This window comes from Haplochromis burtoni, unplaced genomic scaffold, assembly GCF_018398535.1.
Source record: "Haplochromis burtoni strain Fernald_Lab_line unplaced genomic scaffold, NCSU_Asbu1 Contig_12, whole genome shotgun sequence".
NCBI lineage: Eukaryota > Metazoa > Chordata > Actinopteri > Cichliformes > Cichlidae > Haplochromis > Haplochromis burtoni.
In genome coordinates, this window is record NW_024582373.1 from 4,171,115 (window position 1) to 4,187,706 (window position 16,592).

Consider the following 16,592-nt stretch of genomic DNA (forward strand, 5'->3'; position numbering starts at 1 on the left):
AGTGCATCACAAGTTTATGTGTTTGATTTGATGTCTTTGAACCCTCAGGCGTGGAAGTCATGCCAGTTCATTTCTGCGTTTTGTTTTTTTGTTTTGCCTTGCGGCAGATCTCGGAGATCCATGTGACGGGAGAGTCCGAGGACATGACAGCCAAGGAGAGACTGCTGCTCTGGTCCAAGCAGACGACAGAGGGCTACGTAGGTGTGCGATGTGAAAATTTCACAACCTCGTGGAGGGATGGGAGGCTATTTAATGCCCTTATTCACAAATACAGGTACTATAACAAACACACACACAACACAGCATGTTTTTGCAGAGCAATAGTGCTTTTGGTTTTCTTTTGATTTATTCAAAAAATGCAGCTAATATGGACATCACTGCTTGAGTTTATTTTTATTATTATTTTTATTATTTTTAGTTGCCCTATCCTTACAGTACTACACCGTATCTACCTACCTCTGCCTCTTTCTATTACAGACCGGACCTTGTGGACATGAGCCGTGTGTCAACACAGACCAACCGATCAAATTTAGAAGACGCATTTTGTGTAGCTGAACAGCTGGGGGTGGCCAGACTACTGGATCCTGAGGGTAAGAGTCACATACAGAGTCATTCAAATCATGAAAAATAACTCTCAGAGTGCAGCTTGCTCTTGTTTGCTGTCATTCGTGACCCCTGGGTTTGTACGTTTCTCATCAGATGTTGATGTCCAGTCTCCTGATGAAAAATCAGTCATCACCTACGTCTCAACACTGTACGATGCCTTCCCCAAAGTACCCGATGGAGTTGAAGGAGTTAGTCCTAATGTAAGTTAAGCGACTTCAACGAGTCCAAGTTAAAAGGTTAAGAAATCCCTTATTTCTCATGATTCTTCTTCTCTTATAAACAGGACGTTGATATCAAATGGGTGGAGTACCAGAACATGATCAAATACCTCAGCCAGTGGATCAAACACAATGTGGCCATAATGTCAAGTAGATCATTCCCCAATAACCCTGTAGAACTCAAGGTATGGCACCACAACAAGATGAGCTCCAGTTATCCCGTTTTACACTGTGTTTGGAATGTAGGCATATCTGTATGTCTGAAAGGTAAAGGATAATTGCAATTTAATGCTCGACTTAAAGCGATGTTAATGATGTGAGAGGGCAGCTGCATCCGTTTGCTGCATGAGAGATTATTATGCAGGGGGTACAGAAAAGTGATCGGACACTTTTAAATAAGTTGTTTTTTATGTAATCTCCTCTTTATTTTACAGGCACTTTATACACAATATCTTCAATTCAAAGAACATGAAATCCCACAAAAAGAAAATGAGAAAACAAAAATCAAAAATCTCTACAAAATGCTTGAGGTACACATGTGCACGATTAGATTACACATTTCCTGCATTTATGGTCTTACACACTGCAGCGATAATAAGTGTGCCGGCGTTGTCCCTGACAGATGTGGATCGAGTTTGGACGTCTTCAGTTACCCCCAGGTCATCATCCGAATGATGTGGAGAAGGAATGGGGTAAACTAATTGTCGCCATGCTGGAAAGAGAGAAGAGCCTGAGGCCAGAGGTGGAAAGGTAGGTGTGCACTTTTTCTGCCCAGGCTCATCCTAATGTGATTTAAGGTCTCATCTTTATAGTCTCTATAAACGAATTTATTTATGACTTTATGGTTTTAATGGGCAGAAGAAATTAACTCTGCTAATGTGTAGGCGCATAAGTCAATGTAGTGGGTATTTAATATGACAAACTGTGTGTGTGTTGGAGGTCACATGCAGAAATCAAACCATCACTGATGAGCTGCTTTTCTTTAAAAAAAGGATAAACATGAAGACACATGCTAAGTGAGTCTGCAAAATATTTTCTGAGGGTGGCGTGAGGAGAGTGCTTCGGTGTCGTATTGCAAGCCTGCTAATGGCTTTAATGAAACCAGACACCGATGGTCAGTGTAGCATGTCGGAGAGTGATTTGCCTCATTAAAGCAGAAATCCCCCAACTGATCTAAGATCTCGTTTACATGATATATTTCAGCTCAGGTTTACAGCCAAAGTGCATGCTATGCATATGATGAGGATGGGCTACATTCTGCTTGAATAATGAAGTGCAAAGTCAGCAGCACAAAAACAAATCTCGATTATCTTGATTCCTGTGTGGCAAAAATTTGCAAATGCAATCAACATAAGTTTATGTCGAAATGTGAACCGACGCAGCGATTTTCTTTGGCGAAGGCTTTCAAGTATTTGAACCCCATCTGTTGTTTGCTTTACAGTGTAGCTGGTATTTCTATGGAAACTCACACATCACCTTCCCAAATTCCCTATGAATGATGGTCGTTTAGACAAGTTTACATATCAATTCCTTCCTCCATGGTCTATAAACACATCATATTTACTGCATTATTTCAGGGTGTGGTGAAAACTGGCAGAAACAGCAATTACAGCAGTTTGGCTGTCCTCCAAACAGACTCAGTTCTGACAACGCTGGACTGTCTCAACCTGCCGTTTAATTTTTATTCCCCGAGGGCGGCATAGTATTTCAGGGTGGGAGTTTGTACTCGCTCCTCACCTGGCTGTGACACTATAAATATGAGCAAGTTGAAAACAGCTCCCTCAGTTAGGTCTGCGAATGCTTTCATCGAGCTGTCGAATTTGGAGCCCGATATTGTTTCGGGGGATGGTTAGGATGAAAAACAGTGATTTTGTCTGCAGTAGGAGTTTTGCATTGTAAAGTAAGATGGCTTATTTAAGCGGGAGCAACAGTAGTTTCACCAGCTATGGCTCTGGTGACACTGTCTACTCTGAGCCTTTACAGATTAACAGTTCAGTGTTTCTCAATAACAACATTGCCTATGGATCCAGGTGAGCGCACTGTGTGACAACTCGAATTTTTTTTTGGGGGGGGGGGAGTTAGACATTTTGACTTTAAACAAGTGAAAACAAGTAAAATAACTTTCCATCTTTGTTTTTTTAGGCTTGAAATGTTGCAGCAGATTGCCAACAGGGTTCAGCGAGACTGTGTTAACGGCGAGGACAAGCTTGCACTGGCAAGAACGGCCCTGCAGTCTGTAAGCATGCACTCTCAGTTTAATACTCCAGCAAGCTGTGATAAAATAGCAATGAGTTGGAAGTCCTTTCTTTTTCTTTTCAAAGGATGCAAAACGTCTTGAGTCTGGTATTCAGTTCCTAAATGAAGCTGAGATCGCTGGCTACCTGTTGGAGTGTGAGAATATTCTCAGACAACAAGTAGTGGATATCCAGATTCTCCTGGATGGAAAATTCCCATTTGCAGATCAGCTTGTCCAAAGGTACAAAGTACATCCTTCTGTATAAATAAAACACTGAAATTTCCTCATGTCATTAAAAAAATATATCTCAAATTGTCATCTGCTTCTATACAGGGTGTCAAAACTCCGCGATGATCTTCTAGCCCTGAGAGCCGAATGCTCCTCTGTGTACAGCAAAGGCCGCACCCTGACGACAGAGCAAACCAAAATGATGATCTCAGGCATCACACAGAGTCTGAACTCTGGCTTCTCCCAGAGCATTAACACTAACCTGACACCAGCCCTTACTCCTGCACTCACCCCAGGGGGAATAGGTACCCCTGGGTCCACCTTCACCTCCAGCCTTACGCCGTGCCTCACCCCATCCTTGACTCCTGCCTTGACCCCGAGTCTGCAGCCTGCATCAGTCCAGAGCTACTTGGGGAGCGGTGGTGACATGGTCCCAGGTAGCCTCAGGCATTTGAAAAACATGCAGATCCGGAAGCCCTTACTGAAATCCTCACTGGCAGACCCCAGCTTGACAGAAGAAGAGGTCAACATGAAGTTTGTTCAGGACCTTCTAAACTGGGTAGAAGAGATGCAGGTGAGCATCTCTGATTTATAACTTGGTGTGGGTTTATTTTAAGGCACTTAAAATGAGATGCTATTTGTGTTGAGTTTTTTTTCTGTTGTTAAGATGGAGCTGGAGCGTTCAGAGTGGGGATCTGATATGCCAAGTGTGAAAATGAATTTAGATAACCACAAAAATGTACACAGAGTGATCGAAGAATTCCAAATGAGTCTTAAAGAAGCCAAAATAAGTGAAGTAAGTATTTCTTGCAGTTGCATAAATTTTTGTTAGCTGTGTTAGAAACCTCCCCCCCCCAAAAAAATAAATAAATAAATAAATAAACAAACATGTTTTTCTTTTCTCAGATTCAGATGACGATGCCTTTAAAGCTCAGCTTTTCAGACAAACTGAACAAACTGGAAAAGCAGTATGAACGACTCTTGGTGAGGGATTTGTCGAGCTTAATATTCCGAATTTATGAATGGCTTTCCAATAAATACTACAACTGCTTACGTGCTTGTTTTTGTCTGACTCGCCCGTCTCTTTCAGAGCTCATCCAGGGAGCGGCAAAGCCACCTGGAGAGCCTGCATGACTTTGTATCACAGGCAACTCAAGAGCTCATCTGGCTGAACGAGAAGGAGGAAGAGGAGGTTGCCTTTGACTGGAGCGATCGCAACATTAACATCTCCAAAAAAAGGGATTACCACGCTGTAAGTCTTTGCTTGTTGAAGCTAGTAAAACCTTCCATCAACAATGATTTGGCTTTCTAGTTTTTGCTTACGTTATAGCTCCATTTATTTAATGAGGCACCATTCGCATCAAAAGGAACTGGGGCTTGAATGTTTAGCTTTAAACTTAAAATCAGTGAGACGGGATATGAGATTTTGTTAGATGATGGACTAACTGGTTTTATGCCGTGGCAGAATGCCAGTGATGCTCAGCTTAATGTCTTAATACAGGACCTGATGAGGGAGCTGGATGAAAAGGAGGAAGCCATCAAGTCTGTGCAGGACAAGGCAGAGCGCCTTATGCTCAAGAACCACCCAGCCAGGCTAACTATTGAAGTAAGCCCTTTGTGTTCTTTGTGCATCCTCAATATGACAATTAAGAATCCAAATTTTGGACTAGCAGCAGTGACTCCACCCTGCATTCATCTTTCACAGCGATTACAAGATTATAAAGTCCTGATTCAACTTGTAATTTTCCAGTTATGATGCCAAGATATGTATGTATTTTTTTAATCTGAAAAAAATAATGTTGGGGTTTCTTTTTAAGGCATACAAAGCTGCAATGCAGACCCAGTGGAGCTGGATTTTACAGCTCTGCTCATGTGTCGAACAACATCTCAAGGAGAATGCCATTTATTTTGAGGTGAGTTGCTGCCGTGGACTGTTTCAGCGAATGCAGCAAAGTGTTTGCCACATCTAATTCAACTCTCTTTCCCTCACTGTGAAGTTTTTCAGTGATGCCAAAGAGTCCATGGATTACCTGAAAAATTTGCAGGATTCGATTCAAAGAAAGTACAGCTGTGATCGAACAAGTAGCCTACACAGACTGGAGGATCTCATTCAGGAGTCCATGGTAAAATGACAGAAAGATATGAAGTGTGTGTGCATTTAAAGGCGAAATGAAGAAAACACATTTTTTTGTGGGTTTCTGTGTCCTTAGGACGAGAAAGAGCAGCTCCTTCAGTACCGCAGCACTGTGGCTGGGCTGGTGGGCAGGGCTAAAAATATTGTGCAGCTCAAGCCCAGAAACCCTGAAAATCCACTAAGATCCTCCATCCCTGTTAAAGCGATCTGTGATTATCGTCAGATAGAGGTACTATTATTGGTGCCGTGAATCACCACATTTAATCTCGGTTTATATAAAACATTTATAGTAAATCAGTTACGGTTTGTCAACTCTTTCAGATTACCATTTATAAAGAGGACGAGTGCGTACTGGCCAGTAACTCTCACCGGGCTAAGTGGAAAGTCATCAACCCAGCAGGTAATGAGGCGATGGTTCCCTCTGTTTGCTTCACTGTCCCTCCACCCAACAAAGAGGCCGTTGATATGGTTTCAAGGTGAGTTGGTAGGGTGCTAAGTTTCCTACAGTTCCCCTATAGTAATCTTTTTCACAAATTTCATTGACGCAGCAAATAATATTAATAATATAACCTTTGCTTCTGCAGAACTGAGCAGTTATATCAGAACGTCCTGGCACTGTGGCACCACTCCCACGTCAACATGAAGAGTGTGGTGTCTTGGCATTATCTAATGGCTGACATTCAAGCCATCCGCAACTGGAATGTGGCTTCAGTATGTCGGAGTTTGTTTTTCAGACTGCAGTCAGTCGAGCTTTTCTTTTGACGATCATTTGTGATAATCACGCTTCAGTTTGATAACGATCATTCTAAGGAAAATGCCAGTTTGTGTTATTTACACTTGTTTTTATTTGTTTGACTGTTTTGCTCTCATCACTCCAGATAAAGACCATGTTGCCAGGTGAGCATCAGCAGGTCTTGAGCAACCTGCAGTCCCACTTTGATGAGTTCCTGGAAGACAGCGAGGAGTCAAAGGTATTCACTATGGCGGACTGCGCGCAGCTCGAGAGAGACGTGGCGGCGTGTAAGGAGTACTACCAGGAACTGCTCAGATCCGCAGAGAGAGGCAAGGCTCAAATCTCCCTTCCCCTTCTGCGTAACAACGAGCAGCTTGTGTACATTGTACAAAACACAGCAAAGGGAAACACATGGCTGTTAAGCCTTTTAAGCCTTAAGTTAATACCTATTGGAATTACTCTGATTTTGCTGTGAATGTAAATACTGCACTGATATGCCGTTAAAGTGTTATGTGTAGTCATGAATTTTAATTTTGGGAAAATTTGAAGAATATTTGTTCCGCTGTGTTGATACATATGCACGTGGGCAGTATTCACATATACAGTATAAAATATTTGCATTTCCTTTTAAAATATTGTTTTTTTCTCAATGCACTAGTCATAATTTTCTCATTTTGGGACTGACTCCACCTCAGCAGCATACAAAGTTCAGTGGATTGAGCTCCATTGCATCAGACCTTACTTGACCTTATAGCATAATAAGGGTGCCACCTAGAGGCAGTCAGTTTAAACTGCAGTATTTTGGGGTTTAAATTATTTTCCTTTGGATGATTTTCAAAATAACGCAAAGTTTTATATTTATTACTCTCAAAAAGAAAAATGCAACCAAGCTGTCAGTATTTTTAATAGACTTTGATCCTTTTCTGTTACACAGAGGAACACGAGGAGTCGGTGTACAATCATTACATCTCGGAAATACGCAACTTCCGTATGCATCTGGAGGCCCATGAAGAACACCTGATCAGGCAAATACGCTCACCCCTGGAAAGAGATGACCTGGAGCAGAGTCTGCAGCGTATCACAGAGCACGAGGTACACATTGCAATACTCATTTATGATACTCGAGAACTTCGCTGTTGCTGTCAGTTTAAATCATCCCCACGCCCTCATCTGCTCTCGCAGAGGAAGACGGCAGAGCTGAATAAGCTGAAGGAGGATCTGGATGCCATGAAGGAGAAGTGCGAGCTGTTCCTCAGACAGGCCGCGGGTTCTCCGTCTGTGGCAACGCTTTCATCTGAGCTCACAGTCCTCATTCAGAGCATGAGCCAAGTGTACTCCATGTCTTCCATTTATATGGACAAGTAAGAGTTTCCCTTCATTGTAATTAGGTAATTCATTTATATGTATGTTTGTAATACAAAAGAATATTAGAACTAAAGACCTTTTTCTTCTATTGCAGATTAAAAACTGTGAGTTTAGTGGTGAAACACAGTCAGAGTGCAGAGGCGCTTGTTAAGGCCTATGAGTCCAAACTCTACGAAGAAGACGCCATGAACCCTGATGTCAAATCCATTGAAAATGTCATTTCCACACTAAAGGTGTTACACCATCATGATTCAGTATTTCACCAACACACCCAGTGTTTTGATTTCACTTGTTAACCATTCCTGCTTCTGCACACAGCACTGGCGGGCAGAGATTGATGAGAGACAGGAGTCATTCCACGACATGGAGGATGAGCTGCAGAAGGCGCGACTCATCAGTGACCGCATGTTTAAAGCGCACAACGAGCGCGACTTTGACCTCGACTGGCACAAAGAAAAGGCGGATCAGTTGAGTGAGAGGTGGCAGAACATCCACTCGCAGATCGATAGCAGGTTTGGCTTTTTTCATTTATTCATTCTGAATTAAATCAAGCACACCAGCTGTTTTTGCAGAAAATAGTCAGTGTATGTATTGATCACTAAAAGCTTATCCAACCAATTTTCAGGCTCCGCGACCTGGATGGTATCAGCAAATCTTTGAAGCACTACAGAGACTCCTATAGTAGCCTTGATGAATGGGTTAGAGACATGGAGGCAGCACAGCTGAAGGCCCAAGAACACAAGCCTGAGGATAGCAAGGCACTGGCTGAGCTGTTAAACAAACAAAAAGTAGGACAACACAGAAGTTATTCACAGCAAAAAACATTTATATGGATACACAATGTATTAAAATGTGTGTTTTTCAGATCCTTGTTGCTGAAATTGAGAAGAAACAGAGCAGTATCGACGAATGTCAAAAGTACTCAGAGCAGTACTCATCTGCTGTTAAGGTGAAGCCATTTGTTGTCTTTAATTTAGTTTAACCCCCACTTTACAGTTCTGTTATCTAAACAGTAACGCATCAGGTCTGCAGGCTTTTGCAGAATATTTTTTCTGAATATTGCAGCAGTTAGTCACATTTTGTTGACATTTGGTGAAAGGAGACTGAGCAATAATAATCTAACAAAAACTAGTTCACCATCAATTCATGTGAAATTCTTTTTTAGGATTATGAACTTCAGCTGATGACGTTCAGAGCGATGGTCGACTCCCAGCACAAATCTCCTCTCAAGAAACGGAGGATGCAGAGTTCTTCTGATGCCATTCAGCAGGAGGTGAAACTTTATTTTGGCTTTGTCAGCAGAAGAAATGAGTTCTGTATGAACAACAGTGCCTGCTCAGTAATATACTTGGTTGTGTTTACAGTTTATGGATCTCCGAACGCGCTACACTGCTCTGGTGACTCTGATGACTCAGTATGTGAAGTTTGCCAGCGAAACGCTGAAGAGAACTGAGGACGAGGAGGTGAGTTATTCTTGCTTTAACACATAAAACTTTCTGTGGTAACAGGGATTCGTGTGGCACTTTTTCAATTTCAATATGTTCACCATTTGTTTCCTGATGCCAATGTAGCTGTATTGTCGCACATGGGCATGCTTCCTGGGTGGTCTTCTCTTTTTTATCAGCTTGTTTTAGTGGCTCACAGCACTTCCACTACTTGTCTACCTTGACTTTTTGACTCACTCCAAGACAATTATCCGAGATGGAGGTCTCCTCGTGAGGGAAGAGAGTTTGCTTCATTGTACAAAAGAAGCAAAGGAAATGGAGCAGTGCATGTCTGCATGGATGGTAGCTCCTTCCTGGAGATATTGACTTGCTGGGATGAGAAAGCTTTTTTCTAATTCTGCTGCAGTAGATCTTATATGTCTCTTTTAAATGTCTCTCCAGGAATCTGTGCATTAGTTCTAAAGCTTAGTTTTGACATATAAAACTGTAACTGAAATAAAATCAAACCTAAAATATTGATGGTATGTTTGCAGTTTTTAGGCATTTACAGTACAACTATCTCTTCTTTTATAAACAAAACTCATTAAGGAAATTCATGGAGAGATTGTTTTATTATTAACGACGCTAATTTACAATGTCTACAGTGGATGATTTGTGTTTTTTCCCATTATAGAAGAGAAAAGCTTTTGAAAGAGCAGAGAATGAAAGGTGGACAGAAAGCATGGAGCTCCAAAAAGCTACAGAGGATATAGAGATTAGTCAACTTAAGCAGCGGGTCTGGGAGCAGGAGGCTTTGCTGACTGAGAGGCAAGAACAGTTGGAAACGTTGGAAGGAGAAATAGAAACACAGCAGAAGACAATTGGTGATCTAAAGTGTCAGAAATCCCAGCTCGAGCATGATCTGAATCAGTATCATGCTAAATTAGAGATAGCAGTTAAAGACAAAATGGTAATTGAGCAGGAATTAAAGCACACAAAAATGTTAATCGAGCAGTCAGAGGCCACGTGGTCTTTGACTCAGAAGAAGCTAGACGATTTCTTAAAAGATAGAAACGATGGCCACGATATTAATACCCAAAGTCTTCACAGAAAAAAAGATGTGGAGGAAATAGACTTTGCCACTGTTCATGAGCTGCAAAGCCAAATCCATGCTAAAAGTGTGGCTCAGCAGCCTTTGGCCTTTGACAGCCAGTCAGCAGGAGACTGTGAGCTGAGATCATCTGCATTCAGAGAAAATGACAGCACGATGGTGGATGTTCTGCAGCAGAAATTAGAGGAGCTGGTCCTGGTCCAGAGAAAAGCAGACATGGCTGAAGAAAAAGCACAGAGTTATAAAAAGCTGTTAGATGACAGCAATAACAGACTGAAGAAACTTCAGATGGACTTGGAAGCTGAGAGGATTAGCATGAGACAGAAATCAGAGGAACTCCAGCAGGAAACACAGAACATGAAGAAATCCATCAATGAGCTTCAAGACGAAATCAGATCTCTCAAAAGAGCAAAGTCCTCTCTGGAACAAAACACGTTTTTTCACAGCACTGAAATAGAAGGCCTTAAAGAGCAGCTGAACATCGCCCACGGAGAGCTGCAGAAAAAAAGCTCCATTGAACAGGAAAATAGTTACAAGATTAACAGCTTAGAATTAGACCTGGCTTCCAAGCAGTCAGTAATAGATCAGCTGAAGTTTAAATGCAGTGAGCTGACGAGGATGAATGTCTCATCGGAGAGTAATATTCAAGGTCTTCACATCCAGATGGAGTCAACGGAAAAAGAGAGGTCACTTTCAGAACAAAAGCTCAGGTCTTTAAGGAGAGAGATCGACAGCTGGAAACAGCAAGTTCAAACAGCAAAGGAAGAAAGTAGCTTAATGAAAAAATCTGAGCAGGCGCTGCAGGGCAAGTGTAAAAATCTGGAAGCAGAACTTCAAAAAAGTGAATTAGCTGCTTCTCAGTGGCAGGCGAGAGTAGATGAGATGAAACAGATCAATCTGGAGATGGAGGAAAATCTAAAGAACATCAAAGCTAAACTGGATCAGGCGATGATGGAAATTGACAGCAAGGATCAGCAAATTAAAATCTTCAGGGCTCAAGTAGAGGGCACCAAATCACAGGTCAGAATTATCGAGGAGGAGCTGAATAAGAAATCGCAAAGCTCTCATGAGCTTCAAATTAAACTGCAAGATTACAGTGAGGAGGTAAAGAAAATGACTGAACTGCAGCAGAAAATCAAAGTTCTCAGTTCAAGTACTGCCAGTTATGAGAAAGAAATAACCTCTCTTAAAACTGAGCTGATGTCAGTGCTTTCTGACAAGAATTCGGCAAATCAAAAGGTCCACATACAGAAAGCTGAAATCAATGATTTGAAAGTGATGCTGAATGCTAAAAATGCACAACTGCAGAAGGAATGTGCCGAGAATCAAAAGCATCTCAGTAAAATCAAAGCTTTAGAAGATGAGCTTTTCAAACAAAAGCACAGTTTTAAGGGGTTAACCAGCACCTCGGAGAAAATGACAGAAAACGTAAAGCAGGAACTTTACACGCTTCAGAGTGAGAAGAGAGAAACGGAAAGGAAAGCCGAGAACCTGAACGCTAAACTTTCAGATTTAAGCTCCTCACTGCAAAGAACAAAAGACGAGTTAGCGAAAGAGGCCCAAGAGAGAAAAGTCAAAGAGTCCAAACTAATTCAGCTGGAGGCTGAGCTTCAGAAAAATAGAATAACAATCAAAGAAATGATGTTCAGTTCTGAGAAATCCAGATCAAACCTACAAAATGAGAATACACTTTTAAAGAGGGAGAAAGCTGAGGCATTAGAGAAAAGCATCTTATTGGGATCTGAAGTCAGAAAACTGAGAGAAAACCTTCAGCACGCCCAATCGGAAGCCGAGCAAAAGCAAATAGAAAACGCTGCGCTTCAGCTGAGGTCCCAGCAGATGGAGGAACAACTGGATAAGTGTAAGAAAATGCTGGAGGAGTTAAAGAGCAAACTAGAACTCCAGAGAGAGGGCTATGACAGGCAGTTGCTGCTAGTGAAAACTGAAATAGAGAGAAAAATCATTTTACTGCAGTCCGAGCTCACAAACGACAGCGAGAAATCCAAAGTGCACAGCGCTGAACTAGCAGAGATGCTGAATAAGTATTTCAAGCAAGACATGAAGCAGATAAAACATCAGAGCACAGCTGATTCAAAGCAACAGCTGGACCAACAGCTTCAAATCAAAATGGACAAAGTGCAGCAAGAGAGAACGAAGCTCGAGCGAGACTTGTCAAAAGCAAAATCTCAAATAGACGAACTCGAGGAAGAAAAAGTCGAACTCAAGTCAAAAATCAGTGCTATGCAAAGCCTTTGCAATGAGCAAACGGGTGAATGGACAAAGTTTCAACAGCTGTTGAAAGACAGCGAGTGGAAACTCACAATGAGAGAAAATGAGGCAAGATCTCTGCGGGAACAAATAGTGCTGTACGTCAAAGAGGTTAAAGGCCTTCAGGAGAAGCTTTCGACACTCGGATTAGAGGCGACTCAGTGCAGTTTCCAGTATGTGAAAGACAACAAGGCTGATCTGATGAATGCAGATGTCGCTATAATGCAGAAAATGGTGCACTCAAATCAAGATACAAAAAGCAGGAGAGATGAAGAGATTCTCTCAGTGAAAAAGTCCTCACAGGTACGCACGAGGCTGAATTTTGCATTACAGGAACATAATAGTGCATTTATTAACAGATCCAGTATTTTTAAATGCAGTATGCTCCTTTCAGTAGTTGTTTTTTTCTGTTAGTTGATATTAATAATTGTAGCTGTAAAAACTTAATAGCTCTTCCAATGTCACATCTACAGATGGCAACAACGGAGAACAAAATCACCCTTGAAGTGATTAAACATGTCAGACAAGATAAGAGGGAGATCATTCACAGTCAAAGCCTTCAGCAGGATTCAACAACAAACTCAATGTTGGATAGCTCCCCTTATCAAACTCCCACTTTTCTCAAGAAAGATGTGCAAAGTGTGACTTACAAGAGCCACGTTAACACTGATTTCCAAAGCTCTGTGACAGCACAGGGATACATGGCTCTGTTGGGACTTAAAGACAAACAGCTGCACGAAACTAATGTCAGCAAGACAAAAATGTACCAAAGCGCATCAGAGAGTAGTATAACAGACCGCGATGGACAGCAGAGCGTGACATATTCAACTCCCCAAAAGCTCCCAGACCTCAAAGGGGGTGTAAGCATTCAAAATATTGTCAAATTTAGGCCCTCAGATGAAGAGTACATCGGCAAACCAGCTGCTATTGCTGGAATTTATGTGGAGTCGAGCAAGAAAAAGATATCCTTCCTGGAAGCTGCTGAGAAGGGCTTCCTAGCAAAGACATATGCCCTTGAGTTTCTCGAGGCTCAGGCTGCAACAGGAAGCCTTACAGATCTGGCTACCGGACAAACGCATTCAGCTGCCGAGGCATTGGAGAGGGGGATTATAGATCCGAGCCTGAAAGACAGACTGATGGAGGCTGAGAAAGCTATTAGTGGCTACATCTTTAAAGGCAAAAAGCTGTCTGTGTTTCAGGCCATGGAGGAAAGAATTCTCGATAGATACAAAGCCAAAAAGATCCTTGAGGTCCAGGTTGCTACTGGAGGACTGATAAACCCAGCAACTGGGGTCAGGGTAACAGCTCACATTGCTGTAGATCAGGGTCTTTTGAACAAGGAGACTCTACAGAGTCTCTATGATCCAGTCAGTAACCCCAAAGGTTATCACAACCCTGACACTGGACAGAAAGCATACTACTCTGACATACTGAAGGCATGCTTGTACGACATCAGTGGTGGAGTGTTTCTCTTTCCGTTCGGTCAGAGGCACCTAACAAGCACATCTCCTGCCAGCTCTCATAGGGTGTCAGTTGTCAACAGCAACTGTGGCACTGAGATGTCAGCCTATGAAGCATTCAAGGGGAAACACATTGACAAGAAGACATATCTGTTTCTGTCACAGCAGGAGAGTGAATGGCAGGAGAAGTCCACAGCTGACCCCAGTGGAACCCCACTTCACGTCATTACTGATGTCAAAGGTGGCCGACAGCTTTGCCTTGAGTCGGCTCTAAGTCAGAGATTCCTGGAATCGTCTGAGCTTGAGAGCTATCGCAGAGGTCTTCTTAGTATCACTGAGATCGCAGACATGATATTTTCAAGAATGGTTGTTGTGGAAGATGTTAACAGCCCCATTGCTGGACTTTGGGATGTCACTCAGAAGAAAAGGCTTTCGGTTTTTCAGGGTTTTCAACAGGGCTTTACTGACAGACCTACTGCTTTGCGGCTGTTAGAGGCCCAGGCCTGCACTGGAGGTATTTGTGACCCGTCATGTGGAGAGAGAGTTACCCTCACCGAGGCTCTCAAAAGAGGTCTTTTGGATGAAGCACTGAGTCAGCAGCTTCTGCAGTTTGACCAAGCACTTAATGGCTTCATTCATCCCAAGACCGCAAAGACTTTGTCTGTTTCCCAGGCTGTTCAGGAAAATCTCCTCCCAAAAGACGCCGGTTTCCGTTGTATTGAATTCCAGCTCCTGACTGGAGGATTGATAAAACCTGACACCCACGACAGAATCTCACTTGAAGAAGTCGTTCAGAGCGGACTCGTTGATAAAGTTACCGCCACTGTACTCAAAGACGAGAAGTTCCACACCAAAAGCCTCACCTGTCCAAGGACCAAGAGAAGAATTACATTCAAAGAGGCTCTGGAGAGAAGCGTGTACGACTGCCACACCGGGTTAAGGTTACTGGAAGCTATGAAATCCCACGGTTTTGGACCAAAGTCAACATTTCATTATGTTTGGGCATATAAATAAAAACCTGTCAGTTATTATAGCATTAGCCTTTGGTGGGGTGGATTTAAAGTCTTTTCTCGTTATCTTTGACCTTTTGATGAACAAAGATGCCTCTTGTGGTATTACCAATGAAGCCTCGCATTGCTAAACTGGTAAAAAATATTTGTGTTTCAGTGCTGCTGATTCTTCTTCAGCTCTGACCAAAACAGTTTTTCAGTACATGGTTGTCCAAAGCTTTCTTGTGTTTTCTTCTTTTGGTTTTTGCTGATTTTAACCTGATCATGAATGGATTTTGACAGCTCTCTTCCTGTGTTTTGGTTTATTTTTGTAGCAAAGTTAACAATTTTGTTAAAAGTCCATCTATTTTAATTCTAGAGATCTGTTGATGAGGAGAAGAGAGAGAATGGTGATAAGGTTAACAAACTATTGCAGTGGATGTCCAATGTGAAACAGACCGTGAGCAATGGTGGGGATGCTCTGAAAGATAGTAATGCCAACACAGATGCTTCTAATAAGCCGCAGGTAAATAATGTGTATGTTCCTGGTGTGTCCTGTTTTTTTTTATTGCTAACCTTTGTTTATATATGAATTTTTTTAATGACAAAAACACTCCAATCAAAATTATCCCACCACCCTTTGCTGTCACAGCGTTTGATTTCTAATAAAACAAACTGTTTACTTCCTGATTCATTTTATCCATATATGTTGTGAAGCTCATGGATTTAATTAATGCACTTACAAAGACCTACAAAGATAATATGAAATACTTATTTCATTTTATTCATAATAAAAACAAATACATATGTTGCACAAGCACCCATATTTAATGCACTTCACTGAATAATAAATGACGTCAGTCTCACGGGTTATTGAAATATTTTAACATGTGGCCCAAAACTGATATTATTCACCTTAAGGTTACATGAAATTTATATAAAACTATCCCTGATGTGTTCATTATATTGCAAAAGGAATTAAATCATGGCTAAATAGTGGTGAGAGGCAGTTTATGATCACGGGGTCCATAATTAAATCTGCCCAACATAAAAGAATAGAAAATAAAATAAATGTGTGAATTAAAGAAGTTTAGATTTTCATTACATGTCATTTGCTAATGAGATCACTGACTTCTTATATATCTTTTGATGTTAGTAGTGGACCTTTGCATTTCTGTAGTAATACTTTCATAAACTTAAATAAATATCTGTAAAGTAAAATCACAATTCAGTAATTACAGTGTAACATAATTAGACTTTATTTTGTCAAATTATGTCAAAATCACCTTCCCCTTCCCCTTATTATGTTTCTGATATCATGCCCCTTATGTAAAACAGAATAAAGCACAATGTGCACAGTGCTATCAGAAATAACAGTGTTAAAATTATAGCCTCATTAAAGACTGTGTAAATCAGTCAAGTCCTCTTTGGGAGAAACACTAAAATGTTATGTAGGTTTCCATTGCTAATATTTATTGCAAAGTTGTTGTGTGCAGTATGCTTCATGTAAATAATGAATCATGAAAATTTTAATTTAGTCTGTAAAAAGTATTTGTGTGTCTCTGTGTGTGTGTGTGTGCATTTTTGAGGATTATCTTGTTTTTTTGTTGCAATTGTAAAGTAAAACTACCATAAAAGTCACTATGCATCATTGACTCTAACATGGTGATATGCATGTTGTTGCTGTTTGATGTTCTAGGTGTCAGTGGAGGAACTCGTCACTAAAAAAGAACAAATTGCAGAAGCGCTGAGGTCCACACAAACGATGCTAAACAAACACAGTGACAAGTAAGCCTCCTTACCTGGACTCGTAAAAGACT

General features: G+C 41.4%; 2 protein-coding genes across 23 annotated transcripts in view; both read left to right on the forward strand.

Annotated features, from left to right (window-relative positions):
* Window positions 1-16,592, forward strand: part of dst (dystonin) — a 102,076-nt gene that overhangs the window by 37,899 nt on the left and 47,585 nt on the right. For 21 of the 22 annotated variants that reach the window (XM_042215614.1, XM_042215600.1, XM_042215620.1 and 18 more), the window contains 29 exons: window positions 108-274; window positions 478-590; window positions 700-806; window positions 890-1,009; window positions 1,259-1,354; window positions 1,447-1,574; window positions 2,967-3,060; window positions 3,146-3,300; window positions 3,394-3,862; window positions 3,956-4,084; window positions 4,195-4,272; window positions 4,379-4,540; window positions 4,790-4,894; window positions 5,106-5,201; window positions 5,286-5,411; window positions 5,499-5,651; window positions 5,744-5,898; window positions 6,007-6,133; window positions 6,301-6,484; window positions 7,090-7,247; window positions 7,338-7,516; window positions 7,615-7,753; window positions 7,839-8,032; window positions 8,146-8,308; window positions 8,386-8,469; window positions 8,686-8,793; window positions 8,885-8,983; window positions 15,152-15,298; window positions 16,472-16,560. In XM_042215614.1, the coding sequence (XP_042071548.1) occupies window positions 108-274; window positions 478-590; window positions 700-806; window positions 890-1,009; window positions 1,259-1,354; window positions 1,447-1,574; window positions 2,967-3,060; window positions 3,146-3,300; window positions 3,394-3,862; window positions 3,956-4,084; window positions 4,195-4,272; window positions 4,379-4,540; window positions 4,790-4,894; window positions 5,106-5,201; window positions 5,286-5,411; window positions 5,499-5,651; window positions 5,744-5,898; window positions 6,007-6,133; window positions 6,301-6,484; window positions 7,090-7,247; window positions 7,338-7,516; window positions 7,615-7,753; window positions 7,839-8,032; window positions 8,146-8,308; window positions 8,386-8,469; window positions 8,686-8,793; window positions 8,885-8,983; window positions 15,152-15,298; window positions 16,472-16,560 (4,124 nt within the window). Of the gene's footprint in view, window positions 1-107; window positions 275-477; window positions 591-699; window positions 807-889; window positions 1,010-1,258; window positions 1,355-1,446; window positions 1,575-1,594; window positions 2,855-2,966; window positions 3,061-3,145; window positions 3,301-3,393; window positions 3,863-3,955; window positions 4,085-4,194; window positions 4,273-4,378; window positions 4,541-4,789; window positions 4,895-5,105; window positions 5,202-5,285; window positions 5,412-5,498; window positions 5,652-5,743; window positions 5,899-6,006; window positions 6,134-6,300; window positions 6,485-7,089; window positions 7,248-7,337; window positions 7,517-7,614; window positions 7,754-7,838; window positions 8,033-8,145; window positions 8,309-8,385; window positions 8,470-8,685; window positions 8,794-8,884; window positions 8,984-15,151; window positions 15,299-16,471; window positions 16,561-16,592 lie in introns of those variants that run through there. The other variant, XM_042215667.1, reaches the window with a different exon arrangement.
* On the forward strand, window positions 8,994-15,156 carry LOC121812756 (desmoplakin-like). Its single transcript, XM_042215675.1, has 2 exons — window positions 8,994-12,626; window positions 12,797-15,156. The coding sequence occupies exons 1-2, from the start codon at window positions 9,687-9,689 to the stop codon at window positions 14,795-14,797; spliced, it is 4,941 nt and encodes a 1,646-aa protein (XP_042071609.1). The 5' UTR covers window positions 8,994-9,686; the 3' UTR covers window positions 14,798-15,156.